Source organism: Macaca fascicularis, chromosome X (genome assembly GCF_037993035.2).
Source record: "Macaca fascicularis isolate 582-1 chromosome X, T2T-MFA8v1.1".
Taxonomy (NCBI): domain Eukaryota; kingdom Metazoa; phylum Chordata; class Mammalia; order Primates; family Cercopithecidae; genus Macaca; species Macaca fascicularis.
Genome location: NC_088395.1, coordinates 160,136,472 through 160,163,128, shown reverse-complemented (window position 1 = coordinate 160,163,128; position 26,657 = coordinate 160,136,472). Strand labels below are relative to the sequence as shown.

General features: G+C 42.8%; 1 protein-coding gene across 13 annotated transcripts in view; it reads left to right on the top strand.

Moving 5' to 3' along the window:
* MECP2 (methyl-CpG binding protein 2) overlaps positions 1-26,657 on the top strand; it is a 76,601-nt gene that overhangs the window by 5,220 nt on the left and 44,724 nt on the right. For 11 of the 13 annotated variants that reach the window (XM_045383761.3, XM_074029657.1, XM_074029661.1 and 8 more), the window contains one exon: positions 177-300. The exons of the other annotated variants lie outside the window; for them this stretch is intronic. In XM_045383761.3, coding sequence (XP_045239696.1) covers positions 275-300 — 26 coding nt within the window. In that variant the 5' untranslated portion in view covers positions 177-274. The remainder of the gene's footprint in view (positions 1-176; positions 301-26,657) is intronic. 13 annotated transcript variants of the gene reach the window in all.

Genomic DNA, 26,657 nt, shown 5'->3' with positions numbered 1-26,657 from the left:
TGTGTGTTACTTACGTGCCAGTAATTTGCAGTTTATCCTTTGTTTCTAGCTAGGTAAGCTGGGAAATAGCATAGTACTTTGTCTGTGTGTTTATCTTCAAAATGTCCCAAATAGCCCTGGGAAAAAGGTCGTGCAGCTCAATGGGGGCTTTCAACTTACAATTTTCTTTGTTTTAGGCTCCATAAAAATACAGACTCACCAGTTCCTGCTTTGATGTGACATGTGACTCCCCAGAATACACCTTGCTTCTGTAGACCAGCTCCAACAGGATTCCATGGTAGCTGGGATGTTAGGGCTCAGGTAAGTAACCTTCCTTTTTTTTTTTTTAGTATATGTCCTGGTTTGGCCATCTGTTTTTTTTTTTTAAAAAAAAAAAAAAAAAAAGGAAAAAAGGAAAAAAATATACTACTCTTGGACAGTATAAAAGTACCCCAAAGACTAAAGACATAACTGTGCCAAACTGTGCCATATAATAAAAAAAAGTCACTTCCCTGAGCCCTGAAAGGTCAGTGTGGGTAGGGTTACCTGGTCGCTACAGCGAGATCTGGGGGCGGGCGTCAGATTAGAGCCGGAACTGGTGATCTGCAACTTCAGTTCACCTTGAAGCAGGTCAGCTGAGCTGAGAGCGCTTGCACTGAGCCCTTCTGCGCTGCTGCTGTTGCCTTAGCGGTCTTCAGCATGTGTTTACTTCGGTTTGGAGTAAATGCTTTAGTGGTCAGCGTTAGTGAGCAGTGGTAATGCATTTTCAGATATGGGAACTGGTATATGGTTGGTTCCCTAGAAGGACACCCTCCTGAAAGCTGTCTCAGAACACCGGGGGCCATGACTAATAAATATCATGTGCTTGCCACACTCCTCCCATGGTAACTAAAGAGAGTACCCAGATATACATCTGTTCTTGAGACTCTAGAGGAGGATGAGTAATTTGTAAAAAGCTGGGGGCCCAAGTCATTCTAGGTCTGACACTCAGGTGCTGTATCAGCTGCAGTTTGAACTAGTTGGCACCATTGTGTGGACTTTAGTTTTGTAAAAATGAATGGTTCCTTCAGGCTCAACATCTCAAGCTGTTTGTTGTTGTTGTTGTTTGTTTGTTTTTGTTTTTGTTTTTTGATTAGTGGTCACTCCACATTTGATGTTTTGACGTGTGGATTTCAGAACTTCTGTGTGGTAAAGCCGAATGTTCCAATTGAATTTTCCCTTTCTTTTCCCCCTAAGCAAAAATGTGGGTTTTCACATATACAGCCATTGTGATTCCAACTGAGACCCTAAGTCATACTTTGTTGTGTCTCTCTTGTGGTTTCTGACACCTCAGTGTGAAGCTGTTGTAGACATCCATAAGAAATAGCCTGCTTAGGAATTATGTGAGGGCAAGGTTTGGCTGAAGGAGAATAGAAGGTGTGGAAGGAAGGAAGAGCATCACACTCCTCAAGTCCCAAATTTGATTCTGCTCCTGATCCTGTGACTCAAATTGTCATTCTCCTTTACTGCTGTGGGGTGTGCTCTGGGCCCGACTGACAGGACATTCTTTGTACTCCACGTATTTATGCTGGTGGGAGTTGTATGGCTAGTGCTTTGTGCTTTGTCTCAGAAATTGTGTGGACTAAATGTAATATGGGCAGTGAATGGGTTTCTTCTGGAAGATGTTAGGCCTGTAGGGTGGTTTGGGTTTTTAAGAGTCTTTTTCTCAGATCACACGAATGGATGTTATAAAACAGGCAATGTTGACACCATACAGTTTCTCCTAAGAAATGTACAGAGAGTTCAACCCGAGGAAGCTAATTGAAAGTAAACTTTTAAAAAGAAATATAGAAAGAGGAGATTTTTAAAATATCTTATTACCTATGAATGGGAAAGATGTAGCCATTTGAGCTTCAAAGAACTTTTGAGGGAATTCTCAAAGGACAGTACCTGCCTTTAGTAGATAAATGCTTGGTATCTATTTTTCTTCTTTTACTTTTTAAAGAATTACTAAAATAACACATGGATTTATAGAAAAATCAAACCACTTAAGAATTTATGAGGTGGCTGGGCGAGGTGGCTCATGCCTGTAATCCCAGCACTTTGGGCGGCCTAGGCAGGTGGATCACCTGAGGTCAGGAGTTCGAGACCAGCCTGGCCAACATGGCAAAACCCCATCTCTATTAAAAATACAAAAATTAGCTGGCTGTGGTGGCTCGCACGTGTAGTCCCAGCTACTCAGAAGGCTGAGGCAGGAGAATCACTTGAACCTGGGAGGCGGAGGTTGCAGGGAGCCAAGATCATGCTACTGCACTCCTGCCTGGGTGACAGTGTGAGACTCTGTCTCAAAAAAAAAAAAAAGTATCAGGTAAAAAAATGAAGGCTCCCTGCTTAGTCTCTGCTCCCACTACCTGGAATAACCACTGTTAATAGCTTAATGTAGATCCTTCTAAGACTAAACTATGTACTTTTTGTGTTATACAGGAGGGTGTTTTTGTTTTTGTTTTTGTTTTTTTCTTTTTTTGAGATGGAGTCTTGCTCTGTCACCCAGGCTGGAGTGCAGTGGCACAATCTCGGCTCACTGCAACCTCCACCTCCCGTGTTCAAGTGATTCTCCTGCCTCAGCCTCCTAAGTAGCTAGGATTACAGGCACCTGCCACCACACCCAGCTAATTTTTGTATTTTTTAGTAGAGACTGGGTTTCACCATGTTGGCCAGGCTGGTGTCGAACTCTTAACCTCAGGCGATCCACCCGCCTCCGCCTCCCAAAGTGCTGGGATTACAGGCGTGAGCCACCACGCCCGGCCTCAGGATGGTGTTATATATACATATTCTGCATTTATCCCTCTCATATATTTATCTCTGCCTCATTTCTTTTAAGTAGCAGTGTAGTCCAGGGCTGACTTACCATCATGCATTTCATTGTCTCTCTGTTGGATTTCCCAGTGGTTTGTTATTAAAAATACTACAGGATTGAAATTCCTCATGTGCCAGTGATTTTGAAGAATGACTGCCTAGACTTGGAATTTCTGGTTGGTACCACCACATCACTGTCCAAGATGGCTATCCCAGTTCCCACAATAGTCTGAGAAAGTGCCATTTTCCCATACCCTCCCAGAATTGGACATACATCTTTTAAATTGGTGCTACTTGGATTATTACTGAGGCTAAACCTCAATAATCATTGTCATAGCTCTTAGTGTATTAAAGATGTTAACTCTTTGTCATGCAAATATTTTCCTATTTTGTCTTATGTCTTGATTCTTGTTTTTCTGATATATAATACTTCTGTTATGATTTCTTCTTTTGCTTTTATACTTAGGAAATCCTTTCTTACTCTTTTTTGAGAGGAGTCTCGCTCTGTCACCTAGGCTGGAGTGCAGTGGCGTGATCTTAGCTCACTGCAAGCTCCGCCTCCCAGGTTCACGCCGTTCTCCTGCCTCAGCCTCCCGCGTAGCTGGGAATACAGGATCCCGCCACCACACCTGGCTAATTTTTTTTGTATTTTTGGTAGAGACAGGGTTTCACCCTGTTAGCCAGGCTGGTCTCGATCTCCTGACCTCATGATCTGCCCGCCTCAGCCCCGCAAAGTGCTGGGATTACAGGCGTGAGCCACCGCGCCCCGCCAGGAAATCCTTTCCTACTCGTAACAACAGATCAGTAGTCATCTGTATTTTCTTCCTAAAAAACCTGATGATGTATTATATTCATACATACGTATTTAATACATACAAAAGGGCCAGATGTGGTGGTTCATTCCTGTAATCCCAGCACTTTGGGAGGCTGAGGTGAGTGGATCACCTGACGTCAAGAGACCAGCCTGGCCAAGATGGTGAAACCCCGTCTCTACTAAAAATGCAAAAATTAGCCAGGCATGGTGGCAGGCGCCTCCAATCTCAGCTACTGGGGTGGCTGAGGCAGAAGAATCGCTTGAACCCAGGAGGCAGAAGTTTTGGTGAGCCGAGATCGCACCACTGCACTCCAGCCTGGGTGACAGAGTGAGACTCTGTCTCAAAAATAAATAAATAAATAAAAATAATGTTATAGTTAAGTTGTCCTGTGTTTTTCCTATGATTTAAAAAAATATCTGTTTTGTATTTAACTTTGGGGTGGGATAAGGTATAGCCCACTTAGTCAGTTGTGTCTAAGCCACTTGGTGAACCAGTCAGTCCAGTCTTCACCTTTAACAAATGCTGATTTCTTGAAGTGAGCAAAATATCTCTTAAACTTTTTCCTATTTTCTCTATAAGGTTGCTTTTTTCTGAATTTTTTCTTTATGAGGTTTGATGGCAGCCCTATCAGCAGACAATTGTTCATTCACCCAACAAATATTTGAGCATCTGCTTCAAGCCTGGGGCAGTGCTAAGCCCTAGAAGTGATACCTTCTCCTTATCCGGAGTGGGCTACAGTGCTCATTCCAGAAGACTCAAGAAAATAGCAGATCATCACAAAAGCAGGTTTTACATAAATGAGGAGGAATCCACAGGGTTGTGTATATGTGTGTGTGTTTTAAATTCTGATGTAAGTTGGAGCTTTAGGATAGACTGTGACATTAGAGTAGTTTGTTTTGCAACTCATGTAATTGCAGGCTGATTTTTGTCTTGAATTATGATAATGGTAACTTTTTTCTGCTGAAACAATTCTGTATTCATCTTAGCTTGGTTGGGATGCAATAAAAGTTTTATACTGGTAAAAATGATAATTTTCTTCTATGAAGATTTTGAAGCTTTTCTGTAACAGCTGATAAAAATAAAGAGAGGGGCCAGGCTTGGTGGCTCATGCCTATAGCCCCAGCTGCTCGGGAGGATGAGGCGGGAGGATCCTATGAGCCCAGGAGTTTAGGCTGCAGTGAACCATCATCACACCACTGTACTCCAGCCTGGGCAGCCTCGTTCTTTAGAGTAAGACACTGTCTCTTTAAAAAAAAAAAAAAAAAAGGCTTTTAGTGAATATATTCTTAGGGTAGCAAGTGTAATTTTTGTCAATTACATTATTTGAATCTAATAAATACCCTCAAAGCTGAAGTTGAATTCTGATTTGGATTGAAAATACTTTTTATTTGAAGGAAGAAGGATAGAATAAATGATATGATTAAGGAAAAGGCTTCTTGTATAAGGCCAGCGTTTTTTAAATGATTTTTTGAATAGTTAGATAGACAATATGGAATTAAAAAGGTGATATAAAAAATTATATGGGGCCGGGCACAGTGGCTCATGCCTGTAATCCCAGTACTTTGGGAGGCTGAGGTGGGTGGATCACCTGAGGTCAGGAGTTTGAGACCAGCATGGCCAACATGGCGAAACACCATCTCTACTAAAAATATAAAAATTAGCCAGGCGTGGTGGTGCACACCTGTAATCCCAGCTACTCAGGAGACTGGGGCAGAAGAATCGTTTGAGGCCGGGCGCAGTGACTCAAGCCTGTAATCCCAGCACTTTGGGAGGCCGAGACCGGAGAATCACGAGGTCGGGAGATCGAGACCATCCCGGCTAACATGGTGAAACCCCGTCTCTACTAAAAAAAAATACAAAAAACTAGCCGGGCGTGGTGGCAGGCACCTGTAGTCCCAGCTACTCGGGAGGCTGAGGCAGGAGAATGGTGTAAACCCGGGAGGCGGAGTTTGCAGTGAACTGAGATCCAGCCACTGCGCTCCAGCCTGGGTGACAGAGCGAGACTCCATCTCAAAAAAAAATAAAAAAAAAAAAAGAATCGTTTGAACCCAGGAGGCAGAGGTTGCAGTGAGCCAAGATTGTGCCACTGCATTCCAGCCTGGGTGACAGAGTGAGAGTCCATCTCAAAAAAACTAATAATAGAAAAAAGTTATATGGGGCTGGGAATGGTGGCTCACACCCGTAATCCCAGCACTTTGGGAGGCCGAGGCGGGTGGATCACTTGAGGTCAGGAGTTTGAGACTGGCCTTGCCAACATGGCGAAACCCCATCTCTACTAAAAATACAAAAATTAGCTGGGTGTGGTGGTGTGCGCCTGTAGTCTCAGCTACTTGGGAAAATGAGGCAGGAGAATCGCCTGAACCCAGGAGGCGGAGGTTGCAGTGAGCCAAGATCATGCCATTGCCCTCCAGGCTGGGCGACAAGAGTGGAACCTCGTCTCAAAAATAAAGAAAAAAGAGTTATATTGTAAAGTCTCTCTGCTACCCTCTTCCCAAACATTCATTTCTTTCACTGGAGACAGCCACTATTACCAGTTTCTTTAAAAAAAAAAAATATATGTGACTGGGCGCAGTGGCCCACACCTGTAATCCCAGCACTTTGGGAGGTGGAGGTGGGTGGATCATGAGACCAAGAGATGGAGACCATCTTGGCCAACATGGTGAAACCCCATCTCTACTAAAAATACAAAAAAATTAGCCAGGCACAGTGGCAGACGCCTGTAGTTCCAGCTTCTCGGGAGGCTGAGGCAGGAGAATAGCTTGAACCCAGGAGGCGGAGGTTGCAGTGAGCTGAGATCACGCCACTGCACTCCAGCCTGGTGACAGAATGAGACTCCATCTCAAAAAAAAAAAAAAAAAAGTGTGTGCGCACACATGTATTAAATTTTTTTATAAAATATATATATAACAATTTACAGTTTTAATTTTAACTGTACAATTCAGTGGCACTGAGTACATTCACATTGTTGTACAGCCATTGCTACCATCCATCTCTGCAACCTTTCGTCTTGCAAAACTGAAATTTCATACCCATTAAACACTAACTCCCACTTCTCCCCTTTCCCCTTCCCCCTGCCCACCCTCTGGCAACTACTGTTCTACTCTTTGTCTCTATTGGACGTATTTTTGTGTGTTTAGGTTTGTGTATATATTTTACATGTGTATACATACACAAGGGTATGTGGGCGTTGTGTTTTTATACGTACTGTAAAATATTGTGTACATTTGTTTGTTTTAGTTAATGTATCCTAGAGATTATTTAGAATTAGTTCATATAGAACCATATCATTCTTTTTAAGGGTTGGGTTTAAATAGTCTATTATGGATGTACCACAATTTATTTAACCAGTTTTTAAATTTTTTACTTATTGTTTGAAATTTTTTTTTTTAGAGACGGAATCTCACTTCTTTACTCAGGCTAGAGTGCAACAGCATGATCATAGCTTACTGCAGCCTTGAACTCTGGGGCTCATGTGATCCTCCCACCTCAGGCTGTCTTGTAGCTGGGACTACAGGGATGTGCCACCATACCTGGCTAAATTTTTTATTTTTATTTTTGGTAGACACGGGGTTTCACTGTATTGCCCAGGCTGGTCTTGAACTCCTTGGGCTTGAGTAATCCTCCTGCCTTGGCCTCCCAAAGTGCTGGGATTGCAACCATGAGCCATGGAGCTTGACAAGAGTGGCCTTTTAATTGCACACTATTAAATAAAAAGCTGCGTCTGAGTAAATAAGCATACAAATATACCACTGCAATACTATTTGTAGAGATCAGATAGCTATTAGGCTAGGAAGAAGCTTTTAGCAGTTAGCACTAGAAAGCAAAACTTTGGAAACTTCCATTTCATCAAAAGTGACCTCATCTGAATAGGGCGTGTGAGGGAGGACCTTTTTACTTGACAAGGGGAACTTCAGCCAGTTCTTGTTTGTGAACCTTGAAGAAAGTGGAGCATTTTTATTTTGGGAGCATTCTAGGTTGTGGTAGCTCCTTGGTACTTGGGGTTGGAGAATCTCCCTCTGCTGCTGGACCTTCTGCCTCCTTCGTGCTGTAATATGCATAAGAGGTATCCAATTCAGGAACAGGCTGTGGTTGCTTCGTTCTGTGACTGTTGAACTCTTTATATAGCAGTACTTTATTTAAGCTGTACTAATTGAACACTTATTATGTGTCAGTTACTGTGCTAGCTGCTGGAAACTATCCTACCCTCAGCAGTCTTCTGGTCTAATGGGAGGTACACAGACGGGCAAATGGGCTATGACTTTACAAGAGGCTAACTTCTGTGATGGAGAGAAGTTCCAGCCACTAAGGGAGCACATAAAAAAATCAGAGGAGATCCTACCAAGAATTGGGAGGTGGGTCAGGGAGGAGACTTCTTTGAAAAATGGCATCTAAGACCTGAACAATAAGGAAACATAACTAGGTCAAGAAGAAAGCATCAGTGGGGAGAGATGCATGAGTCTTTTGGAAGGACCAGCATGTGTAGAGGCTCTGACAGGAGAGAATCTCTCAGGCCCATTCAAAGAGTCCAGTATGTGAAGACGAGGCGGGAACAACCAGCCAGGACATGTGGAGAGGAGCATTTTTGTTTTCAGATTGTGCAGTTAACAGGTGTTCAGGCACCACTGCCCCAGGTGTGTCAAATAGGCTCAACTTGCTTTTTTTTTTTTTTTTTTTTTTTTGAGATAGAGTCTTGCTCTGTTACCCAGGCTGGAGTGCAATGGCGGGATCTCGGCTCACTGCAATCCCACCTCCAGGGTTCAAGCGATTCTCCTGCCTTAGCCTCCCAAGTAGCTGGGATTACAGGTGCCCGCTGCCACGCCCAGTTAATTTTTGTATTTTTAGTAGAGACGGAGTTTCACCATGTTGGTGAGGCTGGTCTCGAACTCCTGACCTCAGGTGATCCATCCATCTCGGCCTCCCAAAGTGCTGGGATTACAGGTGTGAGCCCCCGCGCCCGGCCAGGCTCAGCTTTCTTTCCAGGCCCCATCACACTCTGAGATGTTCCCTGGGCCCCAGAAGGCAGCGTGAGGTGCTCCACCCGTCTATGCTGTCCCTTTCGACCCCACCCTATCCACTGGGCCCCTGGGGCTCCCACTCCACTCCAGGTCTCTTCATGGAACCTTCTTTCCCTTCACTTCTGTCCCAGGAGACCTGGGAGACTCATGGGGACAGGGCATCATCTTCTCCAGCATGGTTTATTGTCTAATGCACGAAAGTGCCAGGCTGTGAGAAGGTCAGGAGCTTGCATGGAATGGGAGTCAGCTATGGTACAAAGTGCGCTGCTTAGTTCTATTTTTTTATTTTTTATATTTACCTAAGACTTTGATGGTAAAGGAAGCAGTGTGTGAGCAAGCTGACTCCTGTCTTGTCAAGTACCAAGTCCACTCTGATGAGCCCCTGTGGACAGCACTGCTGTAACTCCCCAAGCCTGGGCTCAGGAAGTGGGCCCTAAGCCCTGTTGCCAGCTCTTCCTCCATGCTGTCAGCTCTTCCACCATTCCTGGCGTCATTCTAAGGTCCTGTCTTCCCATAGTCTTCCCCCACCCTCTTCCTTCGTGGCCTCTACACTCAGCTCAAGTAGTAGCTATTTGGGTACTTTTCACCCAGACTTAGGAAATGTTAGCAGTTGGTCGTATTCCTGTCAGCCCTCTTACTATGGAACTCAAATAGGACAGATTCAGCTGAATTCCCAGCCCTGTAGTTGCACTCTGTCTGCCCTGCTTCCCCAAGGTAGCCTGTCCCCTAAAGGTCACCAGGATACTCCCCACGCAAGGTTTTTGTTGTATTACACATGACAACATGGAATAAAGTGTTTTGCAAATTTACTGGATGATATCCTACTATATGAAACATCCTACAACTTACCCTTCGCTGAACATTTGACTTTTGAACCTGGTCCGTGTTGCTCCATGCAGACCAGTGTTCATTCATTTGATATGTCTCCTTGTGCCATAGAAATAGTTTTACAATAGAAGCCTGTCCAGAGCCACGGGGGAGAAGGGGATTGTAGAGAAACAAGGATTGGCATCTGGTTTATGTTTACATCCTTTAGTCCTGTTAACCGAGAAGAAGATATTTTTATTTCCATGTTTGTGAAAGCTTTCCACAAAAAAATGGCATGCATTTTCTAGACTTATTAATAGGGCAGTCCAAAGGTTTTATTTTTAGATTTGAAAGAAAACAAAGTAGGCTTCTGAGATATGCACATTTCCCTGTGTCCCTGTCTCTTTTGCAACATTCCACATTGCTGCTAAAACTTGAGCACTTTCAAGCATGTGCTTACTTTCTATGTATGAATCATTTTTTAAAACATTAAAGCATTTTCGGCCGGGTGTGGTGGCTCACGCATATATTCCTAGAACTTTAGAAGGCCGAGGCGGGTGGATCGCTTGAGGTCAGGAGTTCAAGACCAGCCTAGCCAATATAGTGAAACCTCATTTCTACTAAAAATACAAAAAGTGGCCGGGCGCCTGTAATCCCAGATACTCGGGAGGCTGAGGCAGGAGAATCACTTGAACCCAGGAGGTGGAGGTTGCAGTGAGCAGAGATCGAGCCACTGCACTCTAGCCTAGGCGACAGAGCGAGACTCTGTCTCAAAAAAATAAAAAAAAATTAAAGCACTTTGTCTGGTGGTATGTAAGTTTGGCATTACTTTGATAAGTTGTATTTTAAGTCTTTCTACACATAATAACTTATTTTTAAAATATAAGTTTCCGTGTGCTTCTGGGTTTTGTGTTTTTGTAAACAGCAGAAGGTATTAGTCCATATTAAGTACTAATTTGTTCTAATATTTTCAGCTGTTTTTGGTATTACACTTGGCAAAAAAATAGACAAATGTCTGCAGTTGTGACAGTTTGTCTTTTTGTTCTTTTTAACTCCGGAATAAATAATTCTAGTGAGTTTTTTTCTTAGCTTGTAAGAACATGGGAATGATTAGAGTCATCATAACACTTAAGTAGTTATGGAAGATTGAATGTCTGTAATCAGTTGTATAAAATTTCCTAGTCATCCTTCCAGGTTGTTTAAGACAAAGAAATACATGTGTTTATTAAGCTCTTATAAAATTTAATTGTAAAACATCATTGTAGAAAACTTTGAAAATGCATATAGGTACAAAAATAAAAAATTAGCCAGGCATGCCGTGGCTCACGCCTGTAATCCCAGCACTTTGGGAGGCCAGGGTGGGAGGATCTTTTGAGCCCAGGAGTTCAAACATATTGAGACTCTATCTCTACAAAAATATTATAAAACAAAATAGAATCACTCTGGCGATTCCACTATCCAAAAAAAAAAAAAAAAAAAAAAAACTGCTGTTAATGTTTGGTGTGTATCTTTCTAGACCAAGGTCTCCAGCTTGGGTTGAGAATTCAGCGGGGTCTGTGATCTTGGATGGGAAAAACATTCAGTCTTTATTTTCACTAATCTCTCTGAAAGTCCAGAGTTTTAGCCGGGCATGGTGGCTCATGCCTGTAATCCCAGTGCTTTGGTAGACTGTGGAGGGCAGATCACTTGAGCCCAGGAGTTTGAGGCCAGCCTGGGCAACATAGCAAGACCCTGTCTTTAACAAAAAAAATCCAGCTGGTTGTGGTGGCTCGTGCCTGTAATCCCAGCACTTTGAGAGGCTGAGTCAGGCAGATCACCTAAGGTCAGGAGTTTGAGACCAGCTTGACCAACATGGTGAAATCCCGTCTCTACTAAAAATACAAAAATCAGCCGGGCGTGGTGGTGGCTGCCTGTAATCCCAGCTACTCTGGAGGCTGAAGCAGGAGACTCACTTGAACCCGGAAGGCAGAGGTTGCAGTGAGCCGAGATCCCGCCATTGCACTCCAGCCTGGGTGACAGAGCGAGACTCCGTCTCAAAAAAAAAAATCCACATTTTTCTTCAATGACAGTTGTAAGCAACAGACCATGGTAGTGTTAGAATAGCAGTGACTCACCAGTAGAGATCAAAGATACTTTCATATCATATTATAGTTGTTACAGATATTTTGAAATATCATATATGCTCATCACTGCTTCAAACTTAGGGGAATTACTGAACCCATCTCTAGATCTGGTTATTTTATGATTTACTGAAGAAGCACATATTTGAGCACCAACTCTTGAAATATGTTGTTAATCAATTTCTGTGCATTTTACACATTTCAAAACATTCTTCTGAGGAGGGGTCCAGAAGGCCAGAAGGGTCCATGGCAGAAAAAGGTTAAGAACGCCTGTTCTGTACTTCATACCATGTGGCTACAAATATAAAAACAGACCTTAAGCCAGGTGTGGTGGTGTGGTGGTGCACACCTGTAGTTCCACCTACGTGGGAGGCTGAGGTGGGAAAATCACTGGAGCCCAGGAGTTTGAGGCCAGCCTGGGCAGCATAGCAAGACCCTGTCTCTTAAAAACCAATCAGGACTTGACTAGTCAGTTAGTGGGGGAAAACACAGGTATAGTAAAAGCAGTCAAAATTACACTTAAACTTAGATCATCTTATTATATTAAACATTTATTAACATGTCTAGTGTTTTGTGTATATTATGCAAAGTGTAATGCAACTAAAACTGTTTAACGCTTCTCAGTATCGCATAAATTGGTTGGTACATAATAGCCTAAAAGTTACTTTTGCTGTTGGCATTTTATTTTATTTTATTACTTACTTATTTATTTATTTTTGAGACAGAATCTCACTCTGTTGCCAAGCTGGAGTGCTGTGGTGTGATCTCAGCTCACTGCAATCTCTGCCTCCCTGGTTCAAGCAATTCTCCTGCCTCAGCCTCCCAAGTAGCTGGGACTACAGGCCCGTGCCACCATGCCCAGCTAATTTTTGTATTTTTAGTAGAGATGGGGTTTCACCATGTTGACCAGGATGGTCTCCATCTCTTGACTTCGTGATCCGCCTGCCTCAGCCTCCCAAAGTGCTGGGATTACAGGCATGAGCCACTGCGCCCGGCCTGCTGTTGGCATTTTAAACATCCTTCCAGAGTCTTTCTTATCTGCTTGTAAGCATGTACACATGTTGTTGTTTTGAGTCAAGGTCTGCCGCCCAAGCTGGAGTGCAGTGGTGCAATCACAGCTCACTACAGCTTCGACCTCTTGGGTGCAAGTGATCCTCCCACTCAGCCTCCCAAGTAGGTGGGACTACAGGTGCCCGCTACCATGCCCAGCTAATTTTTCTGTTTTTTTTGTAGAGACGGAGTTTCACCACGTTGCCCAGAATGGTCTCAAACTCCTTTGCTCAAACGATCCTTCCGCCTCAGCCTCCCAAAGTGCCGGGATTACAAGTGTGCACCTCTGTGCGTGGCCCACATAGTGTTTTAGATGAATGAGATCATGTGTACTTTTGTAACTTGCTGCCTTTTCTCAACAAAATGTTGTAAATATCCGTGTCCATAAAAATAGACATATATCTTCACTTTTCCCTAAAATGAAAATAACTTACTTGCATTTTCTTTCTTTGTTTTTGTTTTTGTTTTGAGACAGGCTCTTGCTCTGTTGCTCAGGCTGGAGTGCAGTGATGTAGTCACAGCTCACTATAGCCTCCACCTCCAGTTTCAAGTATTCCTCCTACCTTAGCCTCCCAGATAGCTAAGACTACAGGCACATGCCACCACACCTGGCTATTTTTAAAAAATTTTTTGTAGAAATGGGATTTCGCTATGTTACCCAGACTGGCCTCAAACTGCTGGCCTCAAGTGATCCTCCTGCCTTGGCCTCCCAAAGTGCTGGGATTACAGTCATGAGCCACTGTGCCCAGCCTGCATTTTCTTATTATAAAAGTAATAGATGTTCAATGGACAAAAAGTTTTCAGAAAATATACAAAGATGAAAATTAAAAACCGTCCGTAAATCTGTCATCTACAGATAAAGATAACGTCTAGATAATGTTTTTCTATCATCATTTTTAGTAACCACATAACATTTCGTTGTATGGCTATGCCTTAATTTAATGAAGAGGCATTTCCATTATTTCTGCATTTTCATGACTGAATGATGATGTGTCTGCCGGCTGATGGCTTCAACTCTGTTTTTGCATTTCAAACCTCTCTCTTGAGCTCCAAATTTGATGGCCTCGTTAGCATTTACTTGAGTTGCTCATAAGTATCTCAAATTTAACAAGTCCCAGTCTTGATTCTTTTCCCCCTTCAAACCTATTCCTCCTGTTGTCTCTATTTCAGTAAACAACATCAATATCCACCCAATTACTCAGTCCAAAATTCTAGGAGTCATCCTTGATTCTGCTTTTTTTTTTTTTTTTTTTTTTTGATACGGAGTCTCATTCCCGTCACCCAGGCTGGAGTGCAGTGGTGCAATCTTGGCTCACTGCAACCTCTGCCTCCTGGGTTCAAGCAATTCTTCTGCCCCAGCCTCCTGAGTAGCTGGGATTACAGGCACCCACCACCACGCCTGGATAATTTTTTGTATTTTTAGTAGAGACGGGATTTCACCATGTTGGCCAAGCTGGTCCCGAACTCCTGACCTTGTGATCCGCCCACCTCAGCCTCCCAAAGTGCTGGGATTACAGGCGTGAGCCACAATGCCTGCCCTGATTCTGCTCTTTCTCTCATCATCCCTGAATCTGTCAGCAAGTCCTGTTAGGCCAACCACTTCTCAGCATCTGCACTGCCAGTATGCTAGTCCAAGCCACAAAACACCTCTCAGAGGTATGCAACAGGACTTTGTTCTTGTGTGTGTGTGTGTGTGTGTGTGTTTTATGGTAGAATTATTTTATAACTTCAAGTGTAGGGATGACCTTTCTTTTAAAATTTTATTTATTTTCTTAATGTTTTATTTCCATAGGTTTTGGGGGAAGCGGTGGTATTTGGTTACATGAATAAGTTCTTGTGGTGATTTCTGAGATTTTGGTGCACCCATCACCGGAGCAGTATACACTGAACCCAATTTGTAGTCTTTTATCCCTCACCCCCTCCCACCCTTTCCCTCAAGTCCCCAAAGTCCATTGTATCATTCTTATGTCTTTGCATCCTCATAGCTTAGCTCCCACTTGTGAGTGAGAACATGCGGTGTTTGGTTTTCCATTCCTGAGTTACTTCACTTAGAATAATAGTCTCCGGTTCCATCCAGGTTGCTGTGAATGCCATTAAGTCACTCCTTTTTATGGCTGAGTAATATTCCTTTGTGTGTGTGTGTGTGTGTGTGTGTGTATATATATATATAAAACCACAGTTTCTCTATTCACTTTCTGATTGATGGACATTTGGGCTGGTTCTATATTTTTGTAATTGTGAATTGTGCTGCAGTAAACATGCATGTGCAAGTATCACTATGCAATGAGGAATAACTTCCTCACTGATATCCTCGTGAAACGCTACGTATTTCATGGGTCTGTTTGTTATACCAACACTCAATTCTAAATGATGGAATTATTTCACATTTGGTCTCTTTTTCATCTGGCCATTATAGTTCAGTTTAAACACTGAGTTCCATTCCTGCCCCATGCTGAAGGATTTGCAGTACATCAGGCTGTAGTCCATTGATTCATTCCAGAATTGAGTAAGTAAGGTATCTATAGTACCTCAGGCCCTGTGTTGGGCAGGGATGGGGTATCCTAGACAGATTTGGTACAGCTTGAGTTCAGTGGCAGAGACAGATCTTAGATAATTATACAAGTACTTAAGTATTCAGAAGGACAAGTATGGAGGTGGGACCCCGCTACACTCCTCTACAGTCACGTGCTGCACAACGACGTTTCAGTCAGCAGCAGAGCACACATACAGTGGTGGTCCCATAAGATTAGAATGCCATGTTTTTACTGTACCTTTTCTATGTTTAGATATACAAATACTTACCATTGTGTTCCAGTGATCTGCAGTATTCAGTATAGTACCATGCTGTACATTTTTATAGCCCAGGAGCAATGGGCTATATACCGTATAGCCTAGGTGTGTAGTAGGCTACACCATCTAGGTTTGTGTAAGAACACTCTCTGATGTTAGCACAAGTAAATCACCCAATGACACATTTCTCAGAACATATCCCTGTCGTTGAGTGACTCATGACTGTACAATGGGGGAACCACTCAGCCTTGGGAGGGTTAAGGAAGTCTTCCCCAAGGAGGCAACACCGACAACAGGGAACCAAGGGTTGAACATAAGTGGGCAAGGTGCAGAGTGGAAGAAGGCCTTCCAGATGGAGAAGAGCATGTGTGAAGGCCCTCAGTCTGTCAAGAGCTTAGTCCTGTGTGGCAGGAGCTGAATGAGGGGTTAAGGGAGAGTGGCAAAGGGGCCGGGCCGTCAGAGAGGTCAACAGGGGCTGGATAATACAGGATTTTGGATGTTAACATCAGAGCAATAGAAAACATGAAGGGTAAGGTTGTTTGGGTTTTGAATTTTTATCAAAATATTGCAACTACTCAGTAACAAGTTAGATGTAACAAAAGAGGTTATTGTAAAAACAGCAGTCTACCCCTTCCCCTTCCCTTCCCTGACCCAGACATGTCGACTTTTAACTGTTTCTGATTTTAGGTCCTTTGATGGTTACCTTCAAAATTGAATCATATGCTTATACATCTTTCTTGATTTGCCAACTTTAGGGAACTGTATTAACTCCCTGAAATGAAAGAGAATGACTTAGCTTACGTTACCTCCCCATGTTGAAATTCATATTCACATTTCTCTGTTATTTTATTTTATTTTATTTTTTAGTTTTTATTTGTTTTGAGATGGAGTCTCACTCTATCGCCCAGGCTGGAGTGCAGTGATGCGATCTCTGCTCACTGAAACCTCTGTCTCCTGGGTTCAAGCAGTTCTCATGCCTCAGCTTCCCAAGCACCCGGGACTACAGGCACACACCAGTGCACTGGGCTAATTTTTCTATTTTTAGTAGAGGCGAGGTTTCACCATGTTGGCCAGGCTGGTCTTGAACTCCTAACATCAGGTGATCTGCCTGCCTCGGCCTCCCAAAGTGCTGGGATTACAGGTCTGAGCCACCGTGCCTGGCCCACATTTCTCTGTAAATTTTAAGCAGTATTTTAGTCCATATGTCAGTTCCCCTCTGTGTAAGATAAGGATATTAATAACCCTACTTTTCCTTCCACTTTCCCTCCTCAACTTCTGCCTCCTAAAAGCTATACTTGACAATACCCATTCTTGCAATTGTTAACATTTATGTTTTGCCCTGCAACCGCAGCCAAGTTGTAGGTTAATTCTAAAGTTGAAAATAACATTATTTACATTATTACACATGTAACTATTGTTCTTGGCAAAACCAAATAATGAATGTTCCAGGATTACATTTCCTTCTTCACAGGTCTGGACCACTCAAAGGAGAACGACCAAGCAAGGTCAAATGGATTCCCTTTTCTTAGACTCTGTCACCTGCTTAAAATCCTTGCTGGGATTTAATCTGCTTCATATTCAAACCTTGGCTTGCTTAAATAGCTCTTTGTTTTGCTCACTGTTTCCAGTTGCCTTTTTATTTTGTTTACTATTCCTCCTCAATTATGTTGTAAAATGCTCTTAGCAGTGCTGTTTATTTCGTATGATTCTGCTTTTTCTCCACTGAAGACCTTTCTCTTGAAAGGCCTCTGCCCTTTTGCAATCTGGGCAAGTATTTGCTCTTTAAGGTTGCATACAGCTATACCTGGATCTTCCCTTCACTGGGCTCTTGGGTTGGAGCCCCTGTGTCTTAGAACCCATATCTTCCTTTTACATGGTTTGCTTCCTCGTTTTCTGAACTGCATCCTTAAATAATGTGCTCAGATAGAGTGCATGGGGAGTAAACTGTAGTGGATACCGTTGTCACTTACCCCATATACATTTCTTCTTTGCCCATTCCTACCAGAATCCTGATATTATTCACCTTTCTACCTTATTCCCAACTTCAGAAAGGATCCTTAAGTCATTCCACACATTGTGTTCCTTTGGCAACTGTTACTGGTCAAGTATGGACATAGGATCTAAGTTGTTTCACTCAGACTGAAGGGAAGGGCTTCGATGGCACGGTTCAGGGAAGACTTTCTCTTTTTTCTCTCTCTGGAGTAAATGAGAAAGGTGTCGCTGGGGGCCCTTTTGTAACCTCAGACTTAGGGACAAAGCCTGAGAATAAAGCCTACTCACCAAGGAAGGCGGAACAGAGAAACAGGAAGAGCCTGGGTCTTGATGCCGTTGCTCAGCTGGTGATTGCACTGTAGCTGGGGCCTGCCCTACCTGAGCTAGGGACTCAGGTAGGATGGACTTTCTTACTGGATGAGCCAGCTTTAGTTTTATTTTCTGTTACTTGTAGCCAAAAGCATTGTAACAGATAGGTCTTCTGAGTCACTGCATGTCTGAAATACCTTTCTTCTACTCTTATACTTGGTTGACTGAGTATAGGGTTCCAAGTTGAAAATCATTTTTTTTCTCCTAACTTTGGAGGCGTCTCTTCTAGTATGCAGAGTAACAAATGCAACAAATGCCTGATGCCAATCTGATTATGGTTCTTTTGTAGGTGCCCTTCTTTTCTCTTCCTTCCCTGGAAGTTTTCAGGATTTTGTCTCTTTATTTTTAGTGTCCTGAAATCTCATGAGAATGTGTCTAGAGTTGTGTCTTGTTCACTCGTTGTACTGTGGTCATTCAATCTGAATACTTTGTCAATTCTTTTTTTTTTTTTTTTTAAATTACTAATTTACATCCTTTCATTTTCTCTATGGGGACTACTGTTTAACTTTGGACCTCTTATATTGGTCCTCTGTCTTCTCTCATATTTTTCATTTATTGGGCGGTGGGGGGTGCTCTGAATTTTGGAAGATCTCCTGCATTTATTTTCTTTTTCTTTTTTCTTTTTTCTTTGAGGCAGAGTCTTGCTTTGTCACCCAGGCTAGAGTACAGTAGCCTCATCTTGGCTCACTGCAACCTCTGCCTTCCAGGTTCAAGCGATTCTCCTGCCTCTACCTCCTAAGTAGCTGGGATTACAGGTGTGTACCACCACGCTTGGCTAATTTTTGTATTTTTAGTAGAGATGGGGTTTCACCATATTGGCCAGGCTGGTCTCAAACTCCTGACCTCAAGTGATCCACCCGCCTCAGCCTCCCAAAGTGTGTGAGCCACTGCACTCAACTTCCTGACTTTATTTTCTATCCCTTCTGTTAAATTTTTGATTTCAGCCAAACCTTTTTTTTTTTTTTTAACTTACTGTGAAGCCTGTGTGCCCACTGCTTAGACAGTTGTTAACATTTTGGCATATTTTCCTGGTCTGTGTAGATAGGGTGCATTTTTATTCCATTTTGCTCACCATTTAAAAGGAACTCACAGATGTCATGACATTTCACCCCTAAGTATTTCAGTATACATCTCCTAAAAATAAGGACATTTTCCAGTATAAGCACAATACCCCGATCACATCTTTAAAAGTTAACAATGATTCTCTAATGTTATCAGGCACCCACTTTAAATTCAGATTTCCTCTAAATGTCTCTTATCACTGTTGGGGGGCTCCAAAGCAATTAGGATTTATACATTTAATTTGAATATGCTTCCTTTGTCTCTTATTTATTTATTTTATTTTGAGACAGAGTCTCGCTCTGTCTCCCAGGCTGGAGTGCAGTGGTGTGATCTCCGCTCACTGCAACCTCCACCTTCCAGGTTCAAGCAATTCTCCTGCCTCAGCCTCCCAAATAGCTGGAATTACAGGTGCCCACCACCACGTCCAGCTAACTTTTTTGTATTTTTAGTAGAGACAGGGTTTCTACTAAACCATGTTGACCAGGCTAGTTTTGAACTCCTGACCTCAAGTGATCCGGCCACCTCGGCCTCCCAAAGTGCTAGGATTATAGGCATGCACCACCGTGCCCAGCGCCTTTGTCTCTTTCAACAAGAACAGCCTACCCACCTCTCCTTCACTTGTGATACTTTTTGAAGCAGTCTGCTCAATTGTCATATAGAAGGGCTCACATTTTAAGATACACATATATTTTTAGAGATGGCATGTCACTATGTTGCCTAGGCTAGCCTTGAACTCCTGGCCTCAAGTAATCCTCCTGCCTCAGCCTCCCAAGTAGCTGGGACTACAGGCTTGTGCCACCACGACTAGCTGGCCCACATTTTAGATGTCTCTCTTTTCTTGTGATATAATTTAATTTGTTTGTCCATATATATTACTTGTAAATGAGAAGTTAGGTCTACAGGCATGTTCAGGTTAAACATTTTGGGCAAGAATATTTCATAGGCAGTACTGTGTACTTCATATAGCATCAGCTTACCAGGCACTTAATGGCTCGTTACCCTGTGGTTTGTGATGCTACGTTTTACAGTTGATTAAAGGAGAAGGAGGTCGGGTGTGGTGGCTCAAGCCTGTAATCCCAGCACTTTGGGAGGCCGAGACAGGCGGATCACGAGGTCAGGAGATCGAGACCATCCTGGCTAACACGGTGAAACCCCGTCTCTACTAAAAAAATACAAAAAACTAGCCGGGCGTGGTGGCGGGTGCCTGTAGTCCCAGCTACTCAGGAGGCTGAGGCAGGAGAATGGTATAAACCTGGGAGGCGGAGCTTGCAGTGAACAGAGATCCGGCCACTGCACTACAGCCTGGGCGACAGAGTGAGACTCTGTCTCAAAAAAAAAAAAAAAAAAAAAGAAGGAGGTGACTGCCAAATCTCCCCATTGTAGATGTACAGTTTTCCTGTGGTAATTGATATATAATCTGTGATGTCATGCTTTGGCACCAACAAATATCCTGTTGCCCAACAGCCATTTGCATAATGATTTTAGCATTCATTGATCCTTGCCTGAAACCATTATTACATTGGGGGTTGCAAAATGATAGTTTTTTTAATTATCACCTCTTCTACATTTAGTACTGTCATTTCTCTATAATGAATTTTCCCTCATCAAATAAGGAGGCATTATATTTCCCCCTAAAAAGACAGTATCGGTGCTTAATCTTTGCCTTTAATTATTACATTTCAGAGTAAGGAGTTGGTATAATCACCTCAAATGGTGGCAAAATATTTGCTGTTGTGTTTCCTTTTCTCTTTCATGTCAATGTGGACTCAGAGATTTATTTATTAAATGTTTTACAATTCAAATTGGGTCAACGAGAGTCCCTTCATGTTGGTGTCTATATTCTCCTGGCATACCCTCATTAATTAGTCTTTGAGCAATTTCTTGTTTTCTGGCACAAGATATTCCATCCCAACATGTGCTTTTCCTGTCCTAGAACTGGTTCCAGGGAGAGCTCTGGTTCTTTTTAGTGGCAACGGCATTTAGAATCCAACATGTGGGGGCTAAATGTGCTGATTCTTACTGGGGTAGCGTTATATCTAGGCACTTTCAGAGGACACAGCTAGAAAATATATTCAGTTTTTATTTTTTATTTTTTTGTAGAGACGAGGTCTGTGTTGCCCAAGCTGGTTTCGAACTGAGCTCAAGCAGTCCTCCCACCTGAACCTCCCAAAGTGCTGTTAAAAAAAATTAAAAAATGAAAGTGCTGGGATTACAGATGTGAGCCACTGTGCCCTCAATTTTTTTTTTAAGTCATGAATGCATAATGATGTCTTCTATGGCAATTTAACATTACAGGGTTCTTTTTTAACGTTATTTATTTATTTATTTTGAGGCAGGGTCTCACTCTATTGCCCAGGCTGGAGTGGTGCAGTGGTGTAATCCTAATTCACTGCAGCTTCAAATGCCTGAGCTTCAAACAGTCCTCCTCCCTCAGCCTCCCGAGTAGCTAGGACTACAGGTGCACATCACCAGGCCCGGCTAATTTTTAAAAATTTTTTGTGGAGATGGGGGGGGGTCTCGTTTTGTTGCCCAGGCTGGTCTCGAACTCTTGGCCTCAAGTGGTCCTCCCATCTCAGCTTCCCAAAGTGCTGGGATTACAGGTGTGAGCCACCACGCCTGGCTAACTTTTATTGGATCTGTATATATATTTTCCTTACACTGAAAATGTTGGGTCTTACTAATACTAATATAGTTACTTATTTGCTTTATCTTGTAATAGACAAAGTTACAAAATTATAATACCAATATTACGGTTAATAGCCGGGCATGGCGGTGCACGCCTGTAGTCCCAGCTACTCAGGAAGCTGAGATGGAAGGATTAGCTTGAGCCTAAGAGTTTGAAGCTGCAGTGAGCCGTGATTGTGCCACTGTACTCCTACCTGGACAACAGAGTTGGGTGGGGGTGGGGAGTAATAATAATGGTAAGACCCAGAGAAAGCCCCAAATATTTGAAAATTAAACAGTACACTTTGTAGCTTCCTCACCTCTCTCAGCCTTCATAGAATTGAAGAGAATTAGGGCCTTGCACTAGATTAGGCTTTGCCTTAAGGAAATGTTGGGTTTGGTTTGATCTTTTATCCAGACCATTAAAACTTCCTTGATGTTTTTTAGTAATAAGGCTGTTTCGCTTTCATGTCATTTGTGTTTTCACTGGAGTAGCACTTTTAGTTTCCTTTAAGAACTTATACTTTGATTCACAACTTGGCTAACTTTGGTACAAGAGGCCTACCTTTTGGCCTCTCGGCTTTCAACATGCCTTCCTCACTAAGCCTGATCATTTGGTTTTTGGTTTAAAGAGAAAGACATACAACTCTTGAATACTTAGAGGCCATTGTAGGGTTGTTAATTGACCTGATTTCAGTATTGTGTCCAAGGGAATAGGAAGGCCCAAGGAGAGAGAGAGAGAGATGGGGGAACAGCTGATTGGTGGAGTAGTCAAAATATACACATTTATCCCTTAAGTTTGCCATCTTTTTTTTTTTTCTTTTTTTTTTTGAGACAGAGTCTCAGTCTGTCACCCAGGCTGGTGTGCAGTGGCGCAATCTCAGTTCACTGCAACCTCTACCTCCCGGGTTCAAGCAGTTCTCCTGCCTCAGCCTCTCGAGTAGCTGGTATTACAAGCATGCACCACCACACCCGGCCAATTTTTATATTTTTTAGTAGAGACAGGGTTTGCCATGTTGGCCAAGCTGGTCTCGAATTCTTGACCTCAAGTGATCCACCCGCCTCGGCCTTCCAAAGTGCAGGGATTACAGGTGTAAGCCACTGCACCTGGCCAACTTTGCCACCTTTTTTTTTTTTTTCTTTTTGAGACGGAGTCTCACTCTGTCACCCAGGCTGGAGTGCAGTGACGCAATCTCAGCTCACTGCAATGTCCGCCTCCTGGATTCAAGCGGTTCTCCTGCCTCAACCTCTCGAGTAGCTGGGACTACAGGCATGTGCCACCATGCCCAGCTTGTTTTTTGTGTTTTTAGTAGAGACAGGGTTTCACCATGTTGGCCAGGCTGGTCTTCAACTCCTGACCTCAGGTGATCTGCCTAACTCAGCCTCCCAAAGTGCTGGGATTATAGGCATGAGCCACTGCGCCTGGCCAAGTTTGCCATCTTTTATGGGTGCACTTTGTGGTGCCTCAAAATGATGATAGTACTAACATCAGAGAGCATTGATCACAGATCACCATAACAAATATAATAATGAGAAATTTGAAACATTGTGAGAATCACCAAAATGTGACAGAGACATGGAATGAGCACATGCTATTCAACATTATACTAGAGGTCATAGCCAGTATAATGATGCAAGAAAAAAAGATAAGAGGCATTGATATTTAAAGGAAGTAAAACTGTTTCTATTTGTAGGTAATGTAGAAAATGTGAAAGAAACTATCAAAAAGAAAGAACCTACTAGAACTAAAAAGTGAATTCAGCAAGGTCTCAGGGTACAAGATCGTTATTCAAAATTTTCCTGATTTTCAGGGTAACATGTTCAATATTTCACAGTTAAGTATAATCTTTTTCTGCGAAAAGCCTCTTGGTTGCAGATAGTGAGTTTTTAAGAAATTAAAGGTGTGTGGCAGCCCTGCATCAAAAAAAACCTCACTATCTGCAAAGTACAGTGAAGCGAAGCACAATCAAATAAGGTGTGCCTGCATATTACTACCAAGAGGCTTTTCGTGGAAACACGAGTGTGCTTCAACATTCAAAAATCAGTTAGTGTAATTCACCTCGTTAAGATAATAAAGGAGGCCCGGTGCGGTGGCTCACGCCTGTAATCGCAGCACTTTGGGAAGCCGAGGTGGACAGATCACTTGAGGCCAGGAGTTTGAGACCAGCCTGGCCAACGTGGTGAAACACTGTCTCTACTAAAAATAGAAAAATTAGCTGGGCATGGTGGCATGCACTTTTACTCCCAGCTATTTGGGAGGCTGAGGCAAGAGAATCCTTGAACCCGAGAGGCGGAGGTTGCAGTGAGCTGAGATCACACCAATGCATTCCAGCCTGGGCAATAGTGAGACCCAGTCTGCAAAAAAAAAAAAAAAAAAAGATAATAAAGGAGAAAAACCATATAGTCTATTCAATAAATACAGAAAAAGCATCTGACAAAATTAAGTGCCCTTTCATGATAAAAACTCAGCAGATTAGAAATAGAGGAAGTGCATGTATGAAAGAGCTATAGATATAGATTGTACTTAACTGTGAAATATTGAACATGTTACCCCGAAAATCAGGAAAAAGGCAAAGATGTCCACTCTAACCACTTCTATTCAACATTATACTAGAGGTCATAGCCAGTATAATGAGGCAAGAAAAAAGATAAGAGGCATTAATATTTAAAGGAAGTAAAACTATTTCTATTTGTAGGTAATGTGAAAATGTGAAAGAAACTATCAAGAAGAAAGAACCGCTAGAACTAAAAAGTGAATTCAGCAGGATCTCAGGGTACAAGATCATTATTCAAAAATTAATCAGAAATGAAATTTCAAATGCAGTACCATTAGGAATAATTTAATAAGTGTACAAGATTTACACACTGAAACTGAAAATGTTGCTGAAAGAAATTAAAGACCTAAATAAATGGAATGATGTACCATGTTCATCAGCTGAAAGACTAAGTGTCTTTACAATGTCAGTTCTCCCTTCATTGAACTGTAGATTCATAACCCCAGTCATAACTGCAAAGTTTTTTTTGTAGAAATGGATAAGCTGATTGTAAAATGTATATGGAGGCTGGGCACGGTGGCTTATGCCTGTAAACCAGCACTTTGGGAGGCTGAGGCAGTCAGATCACTTGAGGTCAGGAATTCGAGACCAGCCTGGCCAACATGGCGAAACCCCGTCTTTACAAAAAATACAAAAATTAGCCAGACAGGGTGGCACACACCTGTAATCCTAGCTACTTGGGAGGCTGAGGCATGAGAATCACTTGAACCTTGAGGTGGAGGTTGCAGTGAGCCGAGATCGTGCCACTGCATGCCAGCCTGGGCGACAGAGTGAGACTTTGCCTCAAATAAATAAATAAATAAATAAATAAATAAATAAATAAATAAATAAAATGTATATGGAAATGCAAAGAACCTAGAACATCCAAAGTAATCTTGAAAGAGAACAAAATTAAGGGGCTTATGTTATGTGACTTTATAGTCATTTGATTTTTAACAGAGGCACCAGAACAGTCCAGTGTGGGAAAGGAAAGTCTTTTTAGCACATGGTGCTGGATGATAGCAAATGACATCCATACCAGAAAAATGAACCTTGACCTTACCCTAAATATTAGTTTCCTAGAGTTGCCACAAACTAGGTGGCTTAAAACCACAGAAATTTGGCTGGGCGTAGTGGCTGACACCTGTAATCCCAGTCTTTGGGTGGCCGAGTCAGGCAGATCACCTGAGGTCAGGAGTTCAAGACTAGCCTGGCCAACATGGTGAAACTTTGTCTCTACTAAAAATACAAAAAACTTAGGTGTGGTGGTACACACCTGTAATCCCAGCTAGCCGAGAGGCTGAGGCAGGAGAATTGCTTGAACCTGGGAGGCAAAGGTTGTACTGAGCCAAGATTGCACCACTGCACTCCAGCCTGGGTGACAGAGTGAGACTCTGTCTCAAAAACAAAACCACAGAAATTTACTGTCTCGTAATTACAGAGTCTAGAAGTCCAAAATCAACTGTCAGCAGGGCCATGGTCTCTGTGAAACCTGTGGGGGAGTCCTTCCTTGCCTCTTCCTAGCTTCCAGTGGTTGGCAGCCTTTGGCAGTCTTTGATTTGCAGCTGCATTACTTCAGTATCTGTCTGCCTCATCACACAGCATTCTCCATGTATGTCTCTGTTTTTACATGGCCTACTTCTTGTAAGAACAACAGTAATATTGGATTGGTGCCCACCCTACTCCAGTGTGACCTCATCTTAACTACACCTGCAACAACCCTGTTTCCAACTAAGGTCTCAGTGTGAGGTACTGAGGGTTAGGACTTCAGCATATCTTTTTTGGGGGACATAGTCCAACCCATAACACTACCTCGCACCGTACATAAAAATTAATTCATGAGAGATTATAGGCCTAAATGTTTTAAAAGCTAAAGATATAAAGCTTCTGCAAGAAAACATAGGAAAATATCTTTGCAGTCCAAAGAAAAAGGTGTGGCACACACCTGTGTTTTTTTTGTTTTTTTTTTTTTTTTTTGAGACGGAGTCTCGCTCTGTCGCCCAGGCTGGAGTGCAGTGGCCGGGTCTCAGCTCACTGCAAGCTCCGCCTCCCGGGTTCACGCCATTCTCCTGCCTCAGCCTCCGGAGTAGCTGGGACTACAGGCGCCCGCCACCTCGCCCGGCTAGTTTTTTGTATTTTTAGTAGAGACGGGGTTTCACCATGTTAGCCAGGATGGTCTCGATCTCCTGACCTTGTGATCCGCCCGTCTCGGCCTCCCAAAGTGCTGGGATTACAGGCTTGAGCCACCGCGCCCGGCCCTGTGTTTTTTTTTTTTTTAAGCACAGTTTCATTCTGTTGCCCAGGCTGGAGTGCAGTGGTGCGATCTCAGCTCACTGCAACCTCTGCCTCCCGGGTTCAAGTGATTCCCATGCCTCAGCCTTCCAAGTAGCTGGCATTACAGGTGTGCGCCACCATGCCTGGCTAATTTTTGTATTTTTAGTAGAGGCAGGGTTTTGCCATGTTGGCCAGGCTGGTCTCAAACTCCTGACCTCAAGTGATCTGCCTGCCTCGGCCTCCCAAAGTGCTGCCACCGTGCCAGGCCAAAAAAAGATTTATTAGGATACATGAAGCAATAACTATTAGAAGAAAAAATAAATTGGACTTCATTAAAATTCAAAACTTTTG